The sequence below is a fragment of the Sus scrofa genome, chromosome 13 (assembly GCF_054392235.1).
Source record: "Sus scrofa isolate SSC_HxYL_T2T_F1_AM1 chromosome 13, Sscrofa_HxYL_maternal_Yorkshire_Landrace_v2.0, whole genome shotgun sequence".
NCBI lineage: Eukaryota > Metazoa > Chordata > Mammalia > Artiodactyla > Suidae > Sus > Sus scrofa.
In genome coordinates this window covers 210,863,655-210,881,455 of record NC_139395.1, presented here as the reverse complement: position 1 = coordinate 210,881,455, position 17,801 = coordinate 210,863,655, and the positions used below count along the sequence as shown (strand labels likewise).

At 49.2% G+C, this 17,801-nt stretch overlaps 1 protein-coding gene across 1 annotated transcript in view; it reads right to left on the bottom strand.

Annotated features, from left to right (window-relative positions):
* The window catches only part of HUNK (hormonally up-regulated Neu-associated kinase), a 136,783-nt gene extending 119,851 nt beyond the window's left edge, over positions 1 to 16,932 (bottom strand). Inside the window, exon 1 of the mRNA XM_021070911.2 lies at positions 16,035 to 16,932. Within this exon, the coding sequence (XP_020926570.2) occupies positions 16,035 to 16,295 (261 nt within the window). The 5' untranslated portion in view covers positions 16,296 to 16,932. The remainder of the gene's footprint in view (positions 1 to 16,034) is intronic.
* Positions 16,933 to 17,801: the final 869 nt, after the last annotated feature.

The following is a 17,801-nucleotide window of genomic DNA, read 5'->3' as shown; positions in this document are numbered from 1 at the left end:
CATAAGGTATTGTTAACATTTTACAAATACAAAAACTAAAGTTTAGGGAGTTCTCTGGGTGACGCAGCGGGTTAAGGGTCTGGCATTGTCACTGCATCAGCTTGGGTTGCTGCTGTGGCACGAGTTCGATCCCTGGCTCGGTAACTTCCGCATGCCACAGGCATGGCCAAAAAAAACCCTGAAGTTTAGAGGATTTGAATACCTTACCCATGATCATATAACTACTAGGTAGCAGCAAAAGGCCATAGAAACCCAAGGCCATCAGCCCCCAAGCCTGTGCTTTATTTAGTACCTGACCCCATTAGGTTAAATCATTATGCAACAGGTTAGAAAATTCAGTCAAATATCCCTACCCAACACAAAGATTTTTCTGCAGACAGCAATGAAACACTGGCAAGACTCACTGATAATTTATAAAGCAAAACCAACAACCAACCCACCAGTTTACTTAAGCATAAAAAATAAGAAGAAACTACAGAAAAAAGACAATGGGTTTGACTAGAAAAAATTATATGATTTTTATATATACCCCCCAAAAAAAGAAGCCATGAAATGAACCAAAAGCCAAATAACCAACTGGGAGAAAATATCTGCAGCATAATAGATAAAGAGCTAATAATCCTTAATATGTAAAGAGTTTGTATGAATCAATAAAACCAAAAGGAAGAAAATGGAGGAAATCATTAATAATATTTAATAAAAAAGGAAATGTAGTTTCAACCAAGTACACAAATTATGATAAACCCTACTAAGTATCAAGATGTACTTTTTGAAAGTGTATATACACACACACAGATATAAATATGTAGATATCTATCTGTATCACATGTAACCAGCTCGAACACCTAAACCCAGTAATTGTTGCTGCGTTGTATGATCACAGAAGGTTTTTACTTTCTTCGTGTTTCGGTTTATTTTCCACAAGGAACCAGGGTTGGGGAGGAGGGAATCATGCTTAATCAGATTTTAAAAGGGAACTTTTTTAAGGTATCCAAAACAGAAGGGGAGAAGATAATGAAACATAGTCAAGTGTGGTAGAAAGTGGTGGAGTTAATAACAAAAATACGCAAGAAAAAATAAATGGCAATTAACAAATATTAGCCTAGGTATATATACATAATGGAATACTACTCAGCTATAAATGAAGAATGAAATAATGCCATTTGCAGCAATATGACAGACTTAGAAATTATCCTACTAAGTGAAGTATGTCAGACAGAGAAAGACAAATATCATGATACCACTTATAAGAAAGCTAAAAAAAAATGATACAAATGAACTTATTTACAAAACAGAAGTAGGATCTTAGACAGAGAAAACAAAGTTATAGTTACCGAAGGGAAAGCGGGGGGTATAAATTAGGAGTTTGGGATTAAAATATACACACTACTACATGTGGAATAAATAACCAACAAGGATCTACTATAGAGCACAAGGAACTATATTCAATATCTGTAATAACTTACAATGGAAAAGAGTCTGAAAAATATATATACATGTGTGCATAGCTGAATCATTTTGCTGTACACCTGAAACACAACATTGTAAATCTACTTTATTTCAATACAAATTTTAAAAATATATTGGCATAGGATTTTTTTTTTTTTACAGCTACATCTGTGGCATATGGAAGTTTCCAGGCCAGGGGTTCAAATCAGAGCTGCAGCTGCCAGCCTATGCCACAGCCACAGCAACGCAGCATCTGAGCTGCATCTGAGACCTATGCCACAGCTTGCTACAACGCCAGATTCTTAACCCACTGAGTGAGGTTGGAGATCAAACCCGCAACCTCACAGACACCATATTGGGTTCTTAACCTGCTAAGCCACAACAGAAACTCCAGATTTATTGTGATTAATTAAAAATGTCCAATATTCTAGAATGTATCTGTGACTGAACTGGCTCAAAGAATTCTTTTTTTTTTTTTTTAATGGCCACACCCAAGGCATTTTTAAGTTCCTGGGCCAGGAACTGAATCTAAGCCAGGGCTGTGGCAACGCCGGATCCTTTAACCCACTGCACCAAGCTGGGGATCAAACCCACAACTCTGCAGTAACCCGAACTGCTGCAGTCAGATTCTCAATCTGCTGCACCACAGCAGGAACTCCAAAGAACTCTAAAACACAACTTACTGCAAAACACTTTAAAAAATTATTTTTAAATATTTATAGTTGATCATAGGAAGAGCACAGATTTCTATTAGAGAATTTACACGTTTATTTTATTTCTTTAATTTTTTTTACAGCCACACCCAAGGCAAGTGGAAGTTCCCAGGCTAGGGGTTGAATCAGAGCTAGAGTGGCTGGCCTACAGCACGGCCACAGCAATGCAGGATCCAAGCCACGTCTGCGACCTACACCACAGCTCATGGCAACGCTGGATTCTTAACCCACTGAGCGAGGCCAGGGATCGAACCTGAATTCTCATGGATGCTAGTCAGATTCTTAACCTGCTGAGCCACAATAGGAACTCCCTACATGTACACTGTAAATAAATATGTCTCGCTGAAATCCATTCGACATTATTCTAAGTCTGATTACTGGAAAGAAACTACCTGTTACTCTACGAACTCTCAGGGGCTTGAATTTCATTTAATGGCCCACTATGACAAAAAGCTCATTCCCGATCTCGGAAAAAAGCATCTCAGGGTAACAGATCGGGTGGGAGTACAATAGCCATAAAGCACCTTCCCTCCAGAGGGAAATTCAAGTTTCATTATGTCCAATTGGGCTTGAAATTATAACTACTGCTCACATACGTTTGTTTTTAATAGAATAAAACATTATCCTGTGGACCCACACTTTACAAACCTGAAGCGGTGTTTTCAAAACAAGTTTTTTATTAGTATGACCACTGTAAATGTTCAACCGAGAACTGAGTCATCGACTGGTTTCCCTAATTAAATTTTTAACCTCGAATACAGGAATGCACTTCAAAAGCCAGACTCCTACTTCTGAGGAGTCATGTCCACTGAAGACCAGATTATGTACGTGATAACACTTATCTTTATCCACAAAATGCTAGAATATTCTGATCCCAGACTTTACAGCCAAGTTTCCTTGAAGCTTCATCGTCACTCGGGCACTACCTCCTTCCCTTTGCCTCTGATGGCCCTTCAGCCCACGTGGGATCTGAGCTAAGGCTGAGAAAAGCCAGTCTAGAGCCAACTGTCTGCATAATAAGCAAATCAAAGGTGTTTTGCCTTGTTTTTAACAAGCAACCTGTGTTCATATTTTTCTTTTCTTTCTTTTTTTGTCTTTTTAGAGCCGCACCCATGGCACATGGAGGTTCCCAGGCTAGGGGTCGAATCTGAGCTGTAGCCGCCGGCCTATGCCAGAGCCATAGCAACGCGGGATCCAAGCCGCGTCTGCAACCTACACCACAGCTCACAGCAACACCAATCCTTAACCCACTGAGCAAGGCCAGGGATCGAACCTGCAATCTCATGGTTCCTAGTCGGTTTTGTTAACCACTGAGCCATGACGGGAACTCCAAGAATTGCTTGGATTTTGAACTTTATCTCATCATCCCAAACAGTGATGGCAAGCCTCCTTGCAGGTGGCTACTACATCTTCTGCTTCCTTTGTCCCTCTCAGCACCTCACCCTGTGCCCAGGAAGGGTCTTCACCGCTGTCCAACCTCCCGTATGCCATGTGCAGAGCTCTGGCAAAGAGCAAGTCATGATGAAGAAAGGAGCTTCCCTGCACAAGAGTATCAGAACAGAGTCAGAAAGAGGCCAGACACCTTACCAAAAAGCCCCAGGGCAGAATGTAAGACCACAGCAACTGAACAGGAGATGAAAATAATGGAGGCAAAGAAAGGGATGAGAACAAATCAAACAGCTCAGAGAACGGGCAAGAAAAACAAGAAGGTTTTCTAAATGTTTTGGCAGCAATTTGGCTAAGAGACTGATAAACTTACAAAAAAAAAAAAAAATCTGTAGTCAAAGAGACAGAATCCAAAGCTTCATATATCTCCATGGGAAACATCCAAAGAAATGTATGTTTGCAAATAGCAACTTCGCCCATCTGCTGCTGTGTCGGTATATTTTCTCAAGAAAGAGCTGCGGGTCCATTAGCAGTCCTGTGACATTGCAAAATATTTTTCTGCCTCTGGCGGGTCCCTCTGATACTCAGGTGGCTTCCTTAACAAGTCCCTGCAGAAGGCAGAGCGGTTCTGGGGTTGGGATCTTTCCCAAAGAGAGGCAGCTGGATAACCAGTCTGATCTACTCGCCACTCACACAGGCACACCCAAGAGCCAAGAGGAGTGAGAGAGACAGGGTTTGCTTTTTTCCTTTTTTTTTTTCCTTTTTTTTTAGGACTGCACCTGAGGCATCTGGAAGTTCCCAGGCTAGGGGTCCAATTGGAGCTGCAGCTGCTAGCCTATGCCACAGCCACAGCAGCTTGGGATCTAAGCCCTGTCTGCAACCTACACCACAGCTCACAGCAACACTGGATGTTTAACCCACTGAGTGAGGCCAGGGATCGAACCCACCTCCTCATGGATAAGAGTCAGGTTCATTACTGCTGATCCACAACAGGTATTCCCAAGACAGGGCTTTCAAACCATCCCCCAGCCATCTGGGACACGGTCATCCAGAAGGCTGTCCTCGTGTCCTGGGGAGACCAAAGTCTTCTTGGATCCATTCAAAAAATATTTACTCAGCACCTGCTCTACACTAGGTACTATTCCAGCCACTGAGGATGGAGCAGTGATCCCTTCCCCATGGGGCTTACCGTCCACTGGGGAGACAAATAACAAACATATAAACATGTAAACATATAGCATGGGGTCAAGAGATATTATGGGTTGAACGGAGGGAGTTCCCCAAAATTCATGTGTTTAAGTCCTATCTCAGTCCATTTGGGTTACTATAACACATAGCATAGGCTAGGTGGCTTATAAATGACAGAAATTTCTCTCTCACGGTTCCGGAAGCTGGGAAGTCCAAGGTCAAAGCAGATTTGGTGTTTGGTGAGAGTTCTCTCCCTGGTTCACAGACAGTCGTGTTCTCGCACAGTGGAAGGAGCAAAGGAGCTTTCTGGGGTCTCTCTCTCTCTCTCTTTTTTTTTTTTTTTTTTTTTTTTGGTCTTTTTGTCTCTTTTTAGGGCCAAACCCAAGGCATATGGAGGTTCCCAGGTTAGGGGTCCAATCAGAGCTGTAGCCGCCGGCCTATGCCACAGCCACAGCAAGCAGGATCTGAGCCTTGTCTGAGACCTACACCTCAGCTCATGGCAATGCTGGACGCTGGATCCTTAACCCACTGAGCAAGGCCAGGGATCAAACCCACATCCTCATGAATGCTAGCCAGGTTTGGTAACCGCTGAGCCATGACGGGAACACCTGGGGTTTCTTTTTTAAAACCACGAATCCCATTCATAAGGACTCTGCTCTCGTGCCTAATCACCTCCCAAAGACCTCAGCTCCTAACACCATCATGTTGGGAATTAGGTCCCTACATATGACCTTTGAGGGGACAAAACATTCAGACCATAGTACGTCCTAAACCCCAGGACCTCAAATGTAACCTTACTTGGCAATAATGATCTTGACAGAAGCATCGAGTTAAAGTGGATTAGGGATGGACCCTAATCCAAAATGACTGGTGTCCTCATAGAAAGGAGAAATGCAGACACAGAGACAGATGCATACAGGAGTTCCCATCGTGGCGCAGTGGTTAATGAATCCGACTAGGAACCATGAGGTTGTGGGTTCGATCCCTGGCCTTGCTCAGTGGGTTAAGGATCCGGCGTTGCTGTGAGCTGTGGTATAGGTGGCAGACTCAGCTGGGATCCCACGTTGCTGTGGCTCTGGTGTAGGCCGGTGGCTACAGCTCGGATTAGACCCCTAGCCTGGGAACCTCCATATGCCATGAGTGCGGCCATAGAAAAGACAAAAAAAAAAAAAAGAGAGAGAGAGAGAGAGAGACAGATACATACAGAGGGAACAATGTGAACAGGCATGGGAGGAAGACAGACACCCACAAACCATGGAGCAGGGCCTGGAGCAGACAGACCCTTCCCTACAGCCCTTCGAAGGAACCTACCCTGTCCACACCTTGATGTTGAACTCTGGTCTCCAGAACCACGTGGCAATAGCCTCTGCTGTTTAAGCCACCCAGTGGGTGGTACCTTGTTACAGCAGCAAACTAATAAAGGTGGTGAGACGTGCTCTGAGGAAAGACAGAGCAGGGTCGGGGCGGAAAGTCACAGGGGACAGGAGCAATAGATAGGGTCATCGGGGAGTTCCCGTTGTGGCTCAGTGGGTTAAGAACCCCACATAGTCTCCGTGAGGATGTGCGTTCAGTCCCTGGCCTCGATCATGAGGTTAAGGATCTGACATTGTTGTGGTTGCCGTAGGCTGGCAGCTGCAGCTCTAATTCAACCCCTAATCTGGGAACTTCCATATGTTGGGGGTTCGGCCATAAAAAGAACAACAACAAAAAAAAAAAAAAAAAAAGGTCATCAGAGCGAGGCCATGTTGACCTCCATGCTTCCAAAGAGGCCCAGTTGTTTGCTCCATCAGTATCGCCCCATCCCCACCCCCCAGGGCTTCTCTTGTAGACAAAACAGTCCCAGAGGGTCCCAGGCATATTTTTACACGTGTGCTCACACCTGACTCCATGCATTGTGTGTCCAAGTTAAGTGGCGGCTATTGCTCCTTAAAAGGTTTTCACTTGCCTAGATGTTCCCTCTCTCTCTCTCTTCTCAACCACCCATAAACCTATCAACTTTCCCATGAAGAAGCAATGGGACGCAACTCAGAGTTGACTCCTAGAAAGAGTCAAGGTCTTCCAAAGATGTCTACTCTCTATTATACCCCTTCCCTGTGACCTAGGCAGGACCCAGGGTGGCCGTAGAACTACATCCTGGCCTGAGTGTACTCTGCAACCTAAATCCGATCAGCACAGGTGCTCACATACCAAGGTGACCCAATCCTCATCCCAACAACACAAACCTCTAACCAGACAGCGTTGCTGACAGGAATGGGCAACAGAGCAGTGGCTCCTCACCTTTGGGGAGTAAATAAGTCCCCTTATACTGTGATGAAGTCATGGATCCTCGCCCAGAAACATAATTATACACATAGAATTTATAGGGTTCTGCAAAGCTCATCTATGGCTCCTTTCTAGGTAGTGGAATCCAGGGAAATAACCTCTGCCATGGCAAGAACCACCAAGAAACAAAGACAAAGGATAAAATGGGGAGCAGACAAGAAGGAAAAGGCTTCAAAACCTATCACTGAAAGAGGACTGATGGCCTTAATATATAGAAAGTGCCTGCAAATCAATAAGAAAAAGACCAGAAACCCAAGGGAAGATGGTGGATGGACATGAACAAGTAACAAAAATGAAGTATAAATTGTTGTCAGACATATGAAAATATGCTCAACTCCACTTATAAATATGAGAAACTACACATAAAACAAAATACCATCTTTAATCCACTAGATTGGCAAAGATAAAAAGTCTGAGAACGCCTTATATTGACAAAGATGTGGCAAGAGATCTCCACCCCAGGGTGATGCAAGTAAAACCTGGGACAACCTCTAGGGCAGGCAATGTGGCAATATCCCTAACAGTTAGTGATACCCTTTTGCATAAGGCTAGGAACTTATCCCTCAGATAAGCCTGAAACATTTACAAGATGACAAACGGGTGTAGGTATTTACTTCAGCACAATTTGGGAATAACAAAAAATTGTATACAATCTAAATGCCCTTTTTTGTTTGTTTGTTTGTTTTGCATAGGCATGCAAAAGTTCCTGGGCCAGGGCCAGGAATCAAACCCAGGCCACAGCAGTGACAATGTCAGATCCCCAACCGCTAGGCCACCAAGGAACTCCCCTACTCCTTAATTGTGCTTAATTTTTATGTAACATCCACTGACTCGCTCATCAAGGATTAGCTAAGTAAATACGGTACCTCCATATAGCAAATAGTATGCAGTAATTTAAAAGGGCAGCAGTCTAGTCCCAAACACTCTGGGCATCCCAGGAATATTCTGGCCTCAAGTTTCTTTGCAGTTAGGATGCTTAGGGGTCTCTGCTGGGTGTGTGGATACCTTTAGGATACTTTTGTGTGTCCGATGGGTTTTGTCTTGAGAAATTTGCGTCCCCACACTTCGGCTAACTTATCAACCAGTGTGTCTCATCAGAGACAGTGGGAGAGACCCTCTCCTCCCCGTCACTCCTGAGTTGTGGGAGGTTAGATTATTACCAAATAGCATCATGATTGGGGATATTCAGGTGACAAAAGGGCTGTGTGAGTGGGAGCCATCTCTTAACATCCTCTTACCTCCTCTACTGCCACCAAACTGGCTCTACTCTACCTAGCTATTCAACTTCTAATTACTGGATTCTTTGCGATTTTTAAGCACTTGTGTGTGTGTTTTAAAATTCATTTGGGAGAAAAAATAAATAAATAAATAAAATTCATTTGGGGAGTTCCCGATGTGGCTTAGTGGATTAAGGACCTGACTATAGTGTCCATGAGGATGTGGGGTCGATCCCTGGCCTTGAACTGGCGTTGCTGCAGTGTAGGTCATAGATGCATCTCAGACCCTGCATTGCTGTGGCTGTGGCATAAGCGTGCAGCTGCAGTTCCAATTTGACCCCTAGCTCAGGAACTTCCATGTGCCGCAAATGCGACCATAAAAAGAAAAAAAATTTCATTGGGTTAAATTTTGGAATAGGTAAAACAGACACATGGTCTAAAAGGGAAAGGTTTCAGGAGGTAATTCTGCCTTCAGCTGAGTGCCTCGTAATGGGTTCTTCTCCCCAGAGGCAACCTTGCTTCCAGTTTCCTGTATTTCCTCTACATATCCTCCGTCTGCATACAAGTGTACATACATTTGAGACTCTCTATGAATACATTTGTAAATGTACACATATAGAAAGATATATTTTTACACCGTACATGCTGTTCGGTATCTTGCCTTGTTCACTTAGCAATATGTCTTATATATCCTTCTCCCAAATGACTACAGAATATCCTTATTCTTTTTAATTATTGCATAGTATTCGCTATATGGAGGTACCATATTTACGTAGTACTTCCAATATCTCCACATTTCAGGTGGAGAAGCAGCAAACTAGGTCTGCAAGGTGGGGCGGGGATGCTGCCCACTTAGGTTAGGGAGCCAGCCTGGACTCAGACTAAGACCCTGGACTCTGGCCCTGTCTCCCCCAGAAAGCAGTGGATGCCCAGCCGCACTGCCAATCTTCCCTTTCTGGGTTAAGAACTTCTTCCCCAGCTGCTCAGCTGTGAGCTCGCCCCAGGAACTACCCCCAGCATGGGTCTGAGGCCACGCCCCCTGCCCAGAGCCACCCCCAGCCAATGCCGGGTCCAAAGGTACAAAAGCCCAGTCCCCTTGCCCCACCTGGACCCCTCAGTGGATACAAAGATATAAAACTGGAGTTCCTGCTATGCTGCAACAGGACTGGCAGCATCCCTGCAGCACCAGGGCACAGGCTCAATCCTGCCCAGTATGGTAGGTTAAACTATCCAGCATTGCTGCGGCAGCAACATGGGTCACAAATGCGGCTCAGATCCAATCCCTGGCCTAGGAACTCCGTAAGTCCGGGGAGAGGGGGGCAAAAAATAAAGATATAAAGCCCAGGGAGTTCCCACTGTAGCTCAGTGGGTTAAGGACCTGACACTGTCTCCATGAGGATGCAAGTTTGATCCCTGGCCTCATTCATTGGGTTAGGATCTGGCGTTGCTGCAAGCTGCAGCGTAGGTCAAAGATGCCACTCAGATCCCGGTGTCGCCATGGCTGTGGGAACTTCCATATGCTGCAGGTGTGATTGTAAAAATAAATTAAAGAAAAAAGATATAAAGCCCAGTTTGGACAGCTCAGCTCTGAAGCATAGTGGGCACTAGGGGGTGGGGGGGTGGGGGTAACTTCAGCTGGTCCTGCATCGGGGCCCAACTTCTCCCTCTGCCCCCTGCTGCCTGGCCCTTCCCTTCGCCTCTCTTCCCCTCACTGGTTTTGGTCCTCAGTCTATGCCCTAAGACCACATTTCCCCCTTCTCAAGGTCTGCTTTCCAGAAAATCACCTACAACACAGTCCTAACACTCTACGAAGGTGTTGAGGGTTGGACTGTGTCCTGCAAAGATGCTATGTTCACGTCCCAACCCCTGGGTCCCTGGGAACGTGGCCTCTTGGTAAATAGAGTCCTTAGAGATCTCAGCAATATGAGTTCCTCTTAGATTAGGGTTGACCCTATGTCCAATGACAGGTGACCTTATAAGGAGAGGGAGACTTGGAGACACAGACGATGCATGGCGGGAAGGAGGCCACATGGAGACAAGGCAGAGACTGGGGTGTGCCAGCTACACACCGAGGGATGCACCATAGGCTGGAAGAGGCTGGAAGGACCCTCCCCTAGAGCTTTCAGAGTCTCTGCCAATACCTTGATTTTGGACTTCTGGCTTCCAGAAGTCTAAGAGCATATGCATTCTGTTCTTTTAAGCCACCCAGTTTGTGGTCATTTGTGAGGGCAGCCCTAGCAACAGAGGAGAGAGGGTCAGAGGCAAAAAATCTACCCAGAGCATACCTGCACGCATTCAACACAGGGAAGGATACCACCTGCCCAGGGCGGCTTCTAGCATCTAATGAGAAAATGCATCAAAGTCCCTGAACACACCACAAAGCGCTACACCACTGAGCTGGTATTTAGGAGGAAGGAGAGGTGAGCGCTCTCCATACCTTTGCAGAAGTATCTGCCTCCTCCACAACTATTGAGGGCCCCCGGGGTTCACTCCTTTCCCGCTGGTCATCCTATGAACCAGCAGCATCCCATCAGGTGGCGTGATCAGTTCAGGTCAGCACTTCAAAGTGACCAGAGCCCAGGCAGAAGGGAGGAAGAGGTTTCACTAGTTTGCTAAAAATAAGGCTCAGGGGTTATCTACAGGTTTCAATTAGCCAAGAGAGCAGGTGGCTCCGTTACCTTCAATAATCAAGACGGGGATGTAGGTCCCCAGGTAAATGATACTTTGTACCCGAGCCACCTTCCTGCAGAGGACACCCAGCCTGTGCCTCTCCCTCCGGGCAGACACAGCTGCCACTCCCCACACCTTCTGGGACGATGATGGCCATGGTGCCCTTGGGAACAGCGGGCGGCGTGCCGTGCGCTGTAGTTGAGCCCCGCCTGTGCCGGTGACTCCACACCCACAGAGAAAATTTAGGGTTGTACTCCTCTTCGTGGGTACCGCTCAGCCCTGTTGTGCCAACTCAAAGCACCTTTGAAGTCCCCGGGGCCTGCGTATCAATGAACCCTGAGAAGCGAGCTCTAACTGCCAATTTCCATCATTCACAAGGACTTCAAAAAGATGAGGCAGGGCAGGAAGTTCAAAAAGACTGTGCCTGCGAACTGCAGCGTGCAATCTCAGAAATTATAGGCACTGCCTTGTCACGCGCGACATACTGAGCAGGTGCTTTTGCCAAATGCCTCTGCTTGCCAAGAAATCCCTGCCGAGGATTAAGGGAACGGGCCAGTTCCCTAAGCATTTCTTGTTCTTCTATTCCCCCTAAATTTCTAGCACTGAAAAAAAAAAAAAAAAAAAAAAAACAGGATTTAGCACCTGTTTGTTTCAGTAACACTTGCTAAAAACAGAGCTGCCAAAAGGCCACCTCTAAAATTAGTCATATTTCCTGCTCTGGAAAACATAGTAAATTGTATTTTTAGTAACTCCTTCACCCCAGGTAGCTAGCATCGTCATGCTCGAAGCATAATTATTGGCAACTTACTAAGCAGGCAACCCTTATTTTTAGCCCCAGAATAGCTCCAATGAAAGTGATAAACAGGTTTAAAAAAAAAAAAAAAAAGGTTGAAACAAGATATTTAAACATCCTAACCAATCATGTTATGTTCCCAACTTTGTCTCTTAAAGAGACTTAATCACAAAAAAGGTAATTGTAGCATCAACGCTTTTCCCCCTTTTTGTAGCTTTGCCGGCCTGTGAAACCCGCTCTATACCTGAGATATACCTATGCTTTTCCCCATACGCCTTTCCAACTATATTTTATCATCTTTTAAATGTAATAACAACCCGGGCAGAGCCAGAGACTGCCTTTCACAGAGACCAATATCAGAGGCTAAAAGCACACCTCTCTGCGGGCTTTTCCAAGTTATCACTTGATATGCCCGTTCAGCAACTTTGCTCTTTGTCTCAAAGCCACTGAGAATACTTTTCAGACTCTGATTTTGTGATCATTTTTCCTCCTCTAATCATCAACTTGGCCAAAGACAGACTGGGAACCTGCCAGGTAAGAGTTTCACAGGACCGAGCGAATGATTGATTTTTAAAGCCACCTTAGTAGAGATTGCACCGACTCAAAAAGCTAAAAGGGGGACAAAATCAGGTCTTGCCTGAAGCCATCCTTTCTTTCTGAGCAGTAAAAGGGCCAACTCAATGCAAATGAGAGGCAGGCAAAGGAAAAAGAAAAAAAAAAAAAAAAAAAAAAAAAAAAAAAACCCACTGTCCTGCAGGCCATGGTGAGAAGAGGAACCTCTCGAAAAGATAGGATTGAAGCCTGAAATGAAAATCAGGAAAACGTGGCTCCTTTGCTCAGCAGGACTCAATTCCCAGCACACCATGAAGGATTTCACCCAAAGCTTCTTGGAAATGTGTGCCAAGTCAAAACGCAACATACGAGCACACACACATACACACACACACAAAGTGCCCTAAACCAGGAATATGTGGCATAAATGACCCAAAACAATGTGCACCATTTGAGACTGCAACTGAAAGCATGGGGCATGTCCTCTTCTTCCTTTTCTCTTTAATTTTTTAATTAAAGTATAGTTAATTTACAGTGTTCTGTCCGTTTCTGCTGTACAGCAAAGTGACCCAGTCATATGCATTTCTTCTTCTCATATTATCTTCCATCACGTTCTATCACAAGAGAACAGATATGGTTCCCTGTGCTGTACGGCAGGACCTCATTGCTTATCCACTCTAAATGGAATAGTTTGCATCTACTAACCCCAAACTCCCAGTCTATCCCACTCCCTCCCCCCGACCTCCCCACCCCCTCACCACCCGCTCCCCCTTGGCCACTACAAGTCTGTTCTGTCTGTGAGTCTGTTTCTGTTCTGTACAATTGTTTGGCTTTTCTCCATCCCTCTTTTCAGAGTTTTTATGAACTGATTTCTTAGACAAGCTGCCCTGGATCCTTCCACTCAGGGAATGGGGGGGGGGGTCTATTTCTTACTACAGTATTCATGACTTAATTCCCCTCCCACTGCCATCTGCGTCCTTTCAAAAAGACAGAAAGTGTGCACCTCCCCAGAGAGGGGTTATTGAGGTGAGGGGCTTTCCTGGGACACTTATATCACCCACTCTGGGGCCACTCATTTCCCCTCCCCCAGGTCTTGTCACCTCAAGGTCTCCCCTTGCTTGGCTCACAGGAGTAACCTGTCTCTGGGCGAAAACCCTTTTAATAGATCACCTTTTAAAGAGCCCTGGAAGCTGCAAATGGTGTGAGGTTGATTTCACCTTTGTTTTTGGTCTTTGTAAGACAATAACCAGAACATGAGTGGGGCTGGGGACCCCTGAACTCAGCAATCCTTCTTTCTCTCTCTCTCTCTCTCTCTTTCTCTCTCTCTCTCACTCACTCACACACACACACACACACACACACACACACACACACACACACACTTTAATCTCTATGATGTGTCAAAAAGCAAATCTATTAGTTAAGCATTAAAGGTGCTGGATTGGGGAGATAAAAGTTAAGAATGACACCCACTGTGTCTTTGAAGCTGGCCAGTAAGCAAACTAAAATCCAGATTTCTCATGATGCTTTTGGTCCCAGAGCCCCGATTCCCATGACCGAAATAGGGCACAGTACAAAAATTTCCCAAACTCTTCCTCCACCCCAAGAACCACCCTCCCTAACTAGAGCCAATCAATTAGTTCAGTGCAACAATTTTACATCAATTAATAGTCCCTGCCCTTGAGAGATGAAGTGAGATGAGTCGTTTAAGAAAGACAAGATGAGATAAATGAGGGGGAGCCCCTAAGGGTGCAGGGGGATCCTTGCTGGACCCCGTCTGGGCAGGAATTCCCCAAATTCCAGCATGCCTGGGGGCCCAGGAGAGTTCCAGAACCCAAGCGCCTGGCTAGGGACCCAGCTCTGAGTGCATTCTAGGGCAGGTCAGCCAAGGCTAACAGCCTGATCTTATGGAGCTGAAATGCATTGGTGAGGAGCCGGAGCCACAGCCCCGCAGCGCTCAGGAAAGTGGACGGCAGCCAGAAGCAACTGAGCAGCAGGGCAGGGGAATCGAGCCGGCTCCTAACCTTGGTCATCACGCCCTCTCTTTTTGCTAAGTTTCAGAAGGAAATATGCACGATCAGACTGAATCCTATACCTTCGAATGAAAATAAAGTTCTATCACTCAGGCCAAGAGGAATTTACACAGGCACTGAGAAGTGAGCACACTGTAATTATCGAGCTGGGGTCCCCGGTCACCCTGGTGCCCAGACTGGATGTGTAAGTTCCCAGCACGGTAAACCCTGGAGGAAAGAGTGCCTGGCTCTTTTTGGACTTAGAATGAGGTCTGGAGGGGTTTTTTTTCCTTCTTCTTCTTTGAAGAGTTACTCCGTTCAGTGAGTTCATCCTGCACACTCCCCTTGTGCGTGGAAATTCAAGCCAAGAGGCACTTTTAGAACTACTCACTCTAACCCCACTTACCCAAAACAAAGGCGCACCACCCCCCCATCCCAGCAGCCGCAGGAACAGAGGACAAGGGACAAGGGCGATGGACTCTAATGCAAGAGGCTGTATGACATGGGACATGATGGGGAATGGCAGAAGGAGACTAAAGCTGGGAGAGGCTGGGACAGGAGGGCAGGGCAGTTCGTCCCCCGGCAGAGCCAGGAGCTCCGAGGCTGCGCGGAGGATCCCACGTCAGGAGGTGGAAGGGAAGGTAGGAAGCCGGGAGCTTTCCTGTCCCTCCCACACTGTTGTCGCCTCCCTGGTGAATGGACCACAAAGGGGGACTAGGACCCCACCTGAGCAAGCTGCAGCCTGGAGGGAGCCTCAAGTCTGAAGCCATCACGAGCCTGGGGCAGCCTCCCAGCTTGAGTTTTGCCTTCAAAGTCATCACACTTGGGGTTTCTTCTCACAGATCTAAGTTGCAGCTTAGGTCTACCTGGGTCTTGCCTGGCAAGGGTGGCTTCACAACCCCTAACTTTTCCCAAGGATGGAGAGAGTGCCCTTCCAAGTGGCTGGGAGGGTCCTCCTTTGCTTCCCCCTCTTCCAAAAAGATAAGAAGGGGTCTCCCAACCTCTGAAGTCAGGGGGTATCAGTGCGTAGTCCTGTGTCTGCCAGAGCAAGATTCTTTCTGTAGCTCCCACCCCAGCGGCTGGAGCGAGGACGGGGGAGGGGGCGGAATGGCTGGGATGGAGGGGTGGGAAGGGTGGGTAGAGGGTGGGCGTGTGAAAACCCTCCTCCGAGCAGGAAAAACCTCCCCTAGCTGTCCCCACCACACACACGGGTGGGAATGCCTCTGGGGCCTTCCCCCACCCCCTCCCCAGAGCCCAGGAGGGGGATCCGACTCTAAGTTCCCCCAAGAGCTGGCTAATCAGCTCCCCGACCCTCATCATAAGGGGTCCACGCACTCCAGCCCTGGTTTCAGCCTTTCCACTGATCCAAGCCCCTACCTGCCCCAAAAGCAGGGTCCCCCACCCCCACCTCCACCCCCCCGCGCCGGTGTCCGCCAGGCGGCGCCCTTCCAGGAGCAAAAAGGCTGCAGGCAGATCGCGAGTAAAGCAGCGGCCCCCTCGGGAAAAGTGACCCCAGATCGCCCCTCGGGAAAGGCCGGTAAGCCGGCTGCGAGGGCCTGCGCGTGCATTTGGTTCGACCCCTCTTTCAACCCCAGAGGAAAGGCAGGCAAAAGGGGAGGCGCCCGGCCGGGGCTCCGCCACCGGACTCGCCGCGCAGTGCTCTCGGCAGGGTCCCCCTTCCCGCCCCGACCCCCCAACCCAAGGGTCAGAGATCGGCGTCCGGGCGGCTCACCTTCTCTCCGGTCAGCACGTGCAGCCCCTCGCGCACCTTGGCGAAGGAGCCCTCGCCCAGCTTCCTGCTGCCGATGAGGTAGTTGCCCACGCGCTTGTGGTGCTGGAAGTCGCGGAGCCGCTCGCGGGGCACGCCGCTCACCCAGGCCGGCAGGAAACTTCCCTCGCAGGCCGCCGCCGGCCTGGCCGCGTCCTCCGCGCCACCGCCGCCCCCTGGCGCCGCCGGCTCTCCCAGGAGCCCGTCCCCCGCCGCCGCCGGCATCGCGCTCGCCCGCGGCCCGCGCCGCTTCGGCTCGTCTCCCGCGCTCGCGGCTCCTCCTCCTCCTGGTCCGGCTGCCCCGGCTCCTCCCGCCGCCGCCCTGGGCCCAGCCCCGCCCGGTCCGCGGCTCCCGCGCCCCCGACCGCCGCCGAGCGCCGCACGCAGACAATAGCGGCCGCCGGGGCCGCGGGGTACACGGGGCCCGCCCCCAAGAAGTTCTTCTTCCGAGGGTCGCCCGGGCCCCTTTCGGGAGCCGGAGTCCCGTCCGGGCGGCTGGTGACTGTCGCCCGGCTCGGGTGAGCAGGGAGCGCGCGGGCCGGGGAGGGGAGGCGGGGGGCGCGGTCCGATGCCCGGTCCGGGAGCCGGGATGCCTGGTCCCGGAGCCCGGGCGCCTTGGCAGCCTCCGCCCTCGCCGCTGCCGCCGGTCGGCCCGCACGGGCTCGGGTCCGGCTCGCTGGCTCCTAGCTGCGCGCCGGGCAGCCGCTCCCGCCCGAGAGCAGCGCGCGGCGGGCTGCAGGCGCCCTCTGGAAGGCAGCGGAAGAAAGCCCCATTCAGTTTGAATTTGCAGAAATTTAATCCGGTCGCGGGCGGCGGGAACAGATGCGAGCTCCACTCCGCAGCCTGTGCACTTTCAAATCCCTCGTAGCCCCTCCCTCCCCGCGCGCAACAGCCAAACTCGACCCTCGCCGGAGAGGGGAGGGCCCTGGGAGCGGGAGCGGCGGAGTGGGCGGCGGAGCCACCTGAGCGCCAGACAGGGGGACCCCGCGCGGCCTCGGAGGCGCGCGCTCCCGGGCCGCCCAAGTCGGGCCGCCTCCAGCTGCGCCTCTCGCCGGGATTCTGGGCTCGGGCTTTCTGGACCTTTCCGCGAAGAGATCCCCCACCCCCGAGCCGCACCCTCCTGGGGCAGGAGGAAGGGAGGGAGGCGCTCTCGAACTGGGTGGACTGTGGGTTAGGTGCCCGGTGTCCAGTCCCGGGCCTGGCACACAGTAGGGCCCTGTGGAGCCTGGATGGAGAGCTAGATGGATGGTTGGAAGGAAGGATGGAGAGGTGGCGGGGCGTCTGCCCGGGCTCACACCAGACAGGAACGCTGTGTTGGAGGAGGAGCAGCCGTAACAATAATAGTAGCAGCAACAACACAGCCACCAGGGCGTTTGCTGCCTCTGCTTGTACGTTTACACCTTCTCTGCTTCCCATTGAAATGATGCTGGCGATTGCAGGATGAGGTGGACCAGCGCTCCCTGCTCCTGGCGGCTTTTGTTCTGTGTGCGCCTTGACTCTGCTTATTCCCGGTAAACAAGTGTAGCTGCCCTGCCGACTCCGATCTTCTTCTCCAGGATCCCCAACGTCTTCTCAAACCAAAAATGAGGAATAGTGTTGCGGGAGCCGGGGGAGCTAGGTAGGGGGAGGCATTTACAAAATGCAACCTGTTGAGCAGCCAGATAAAAGGCGCCAGCGTTTAATGCATGGTTTACCCCTGATATTACAACATCCGAGTTGAAAGGGAGGATT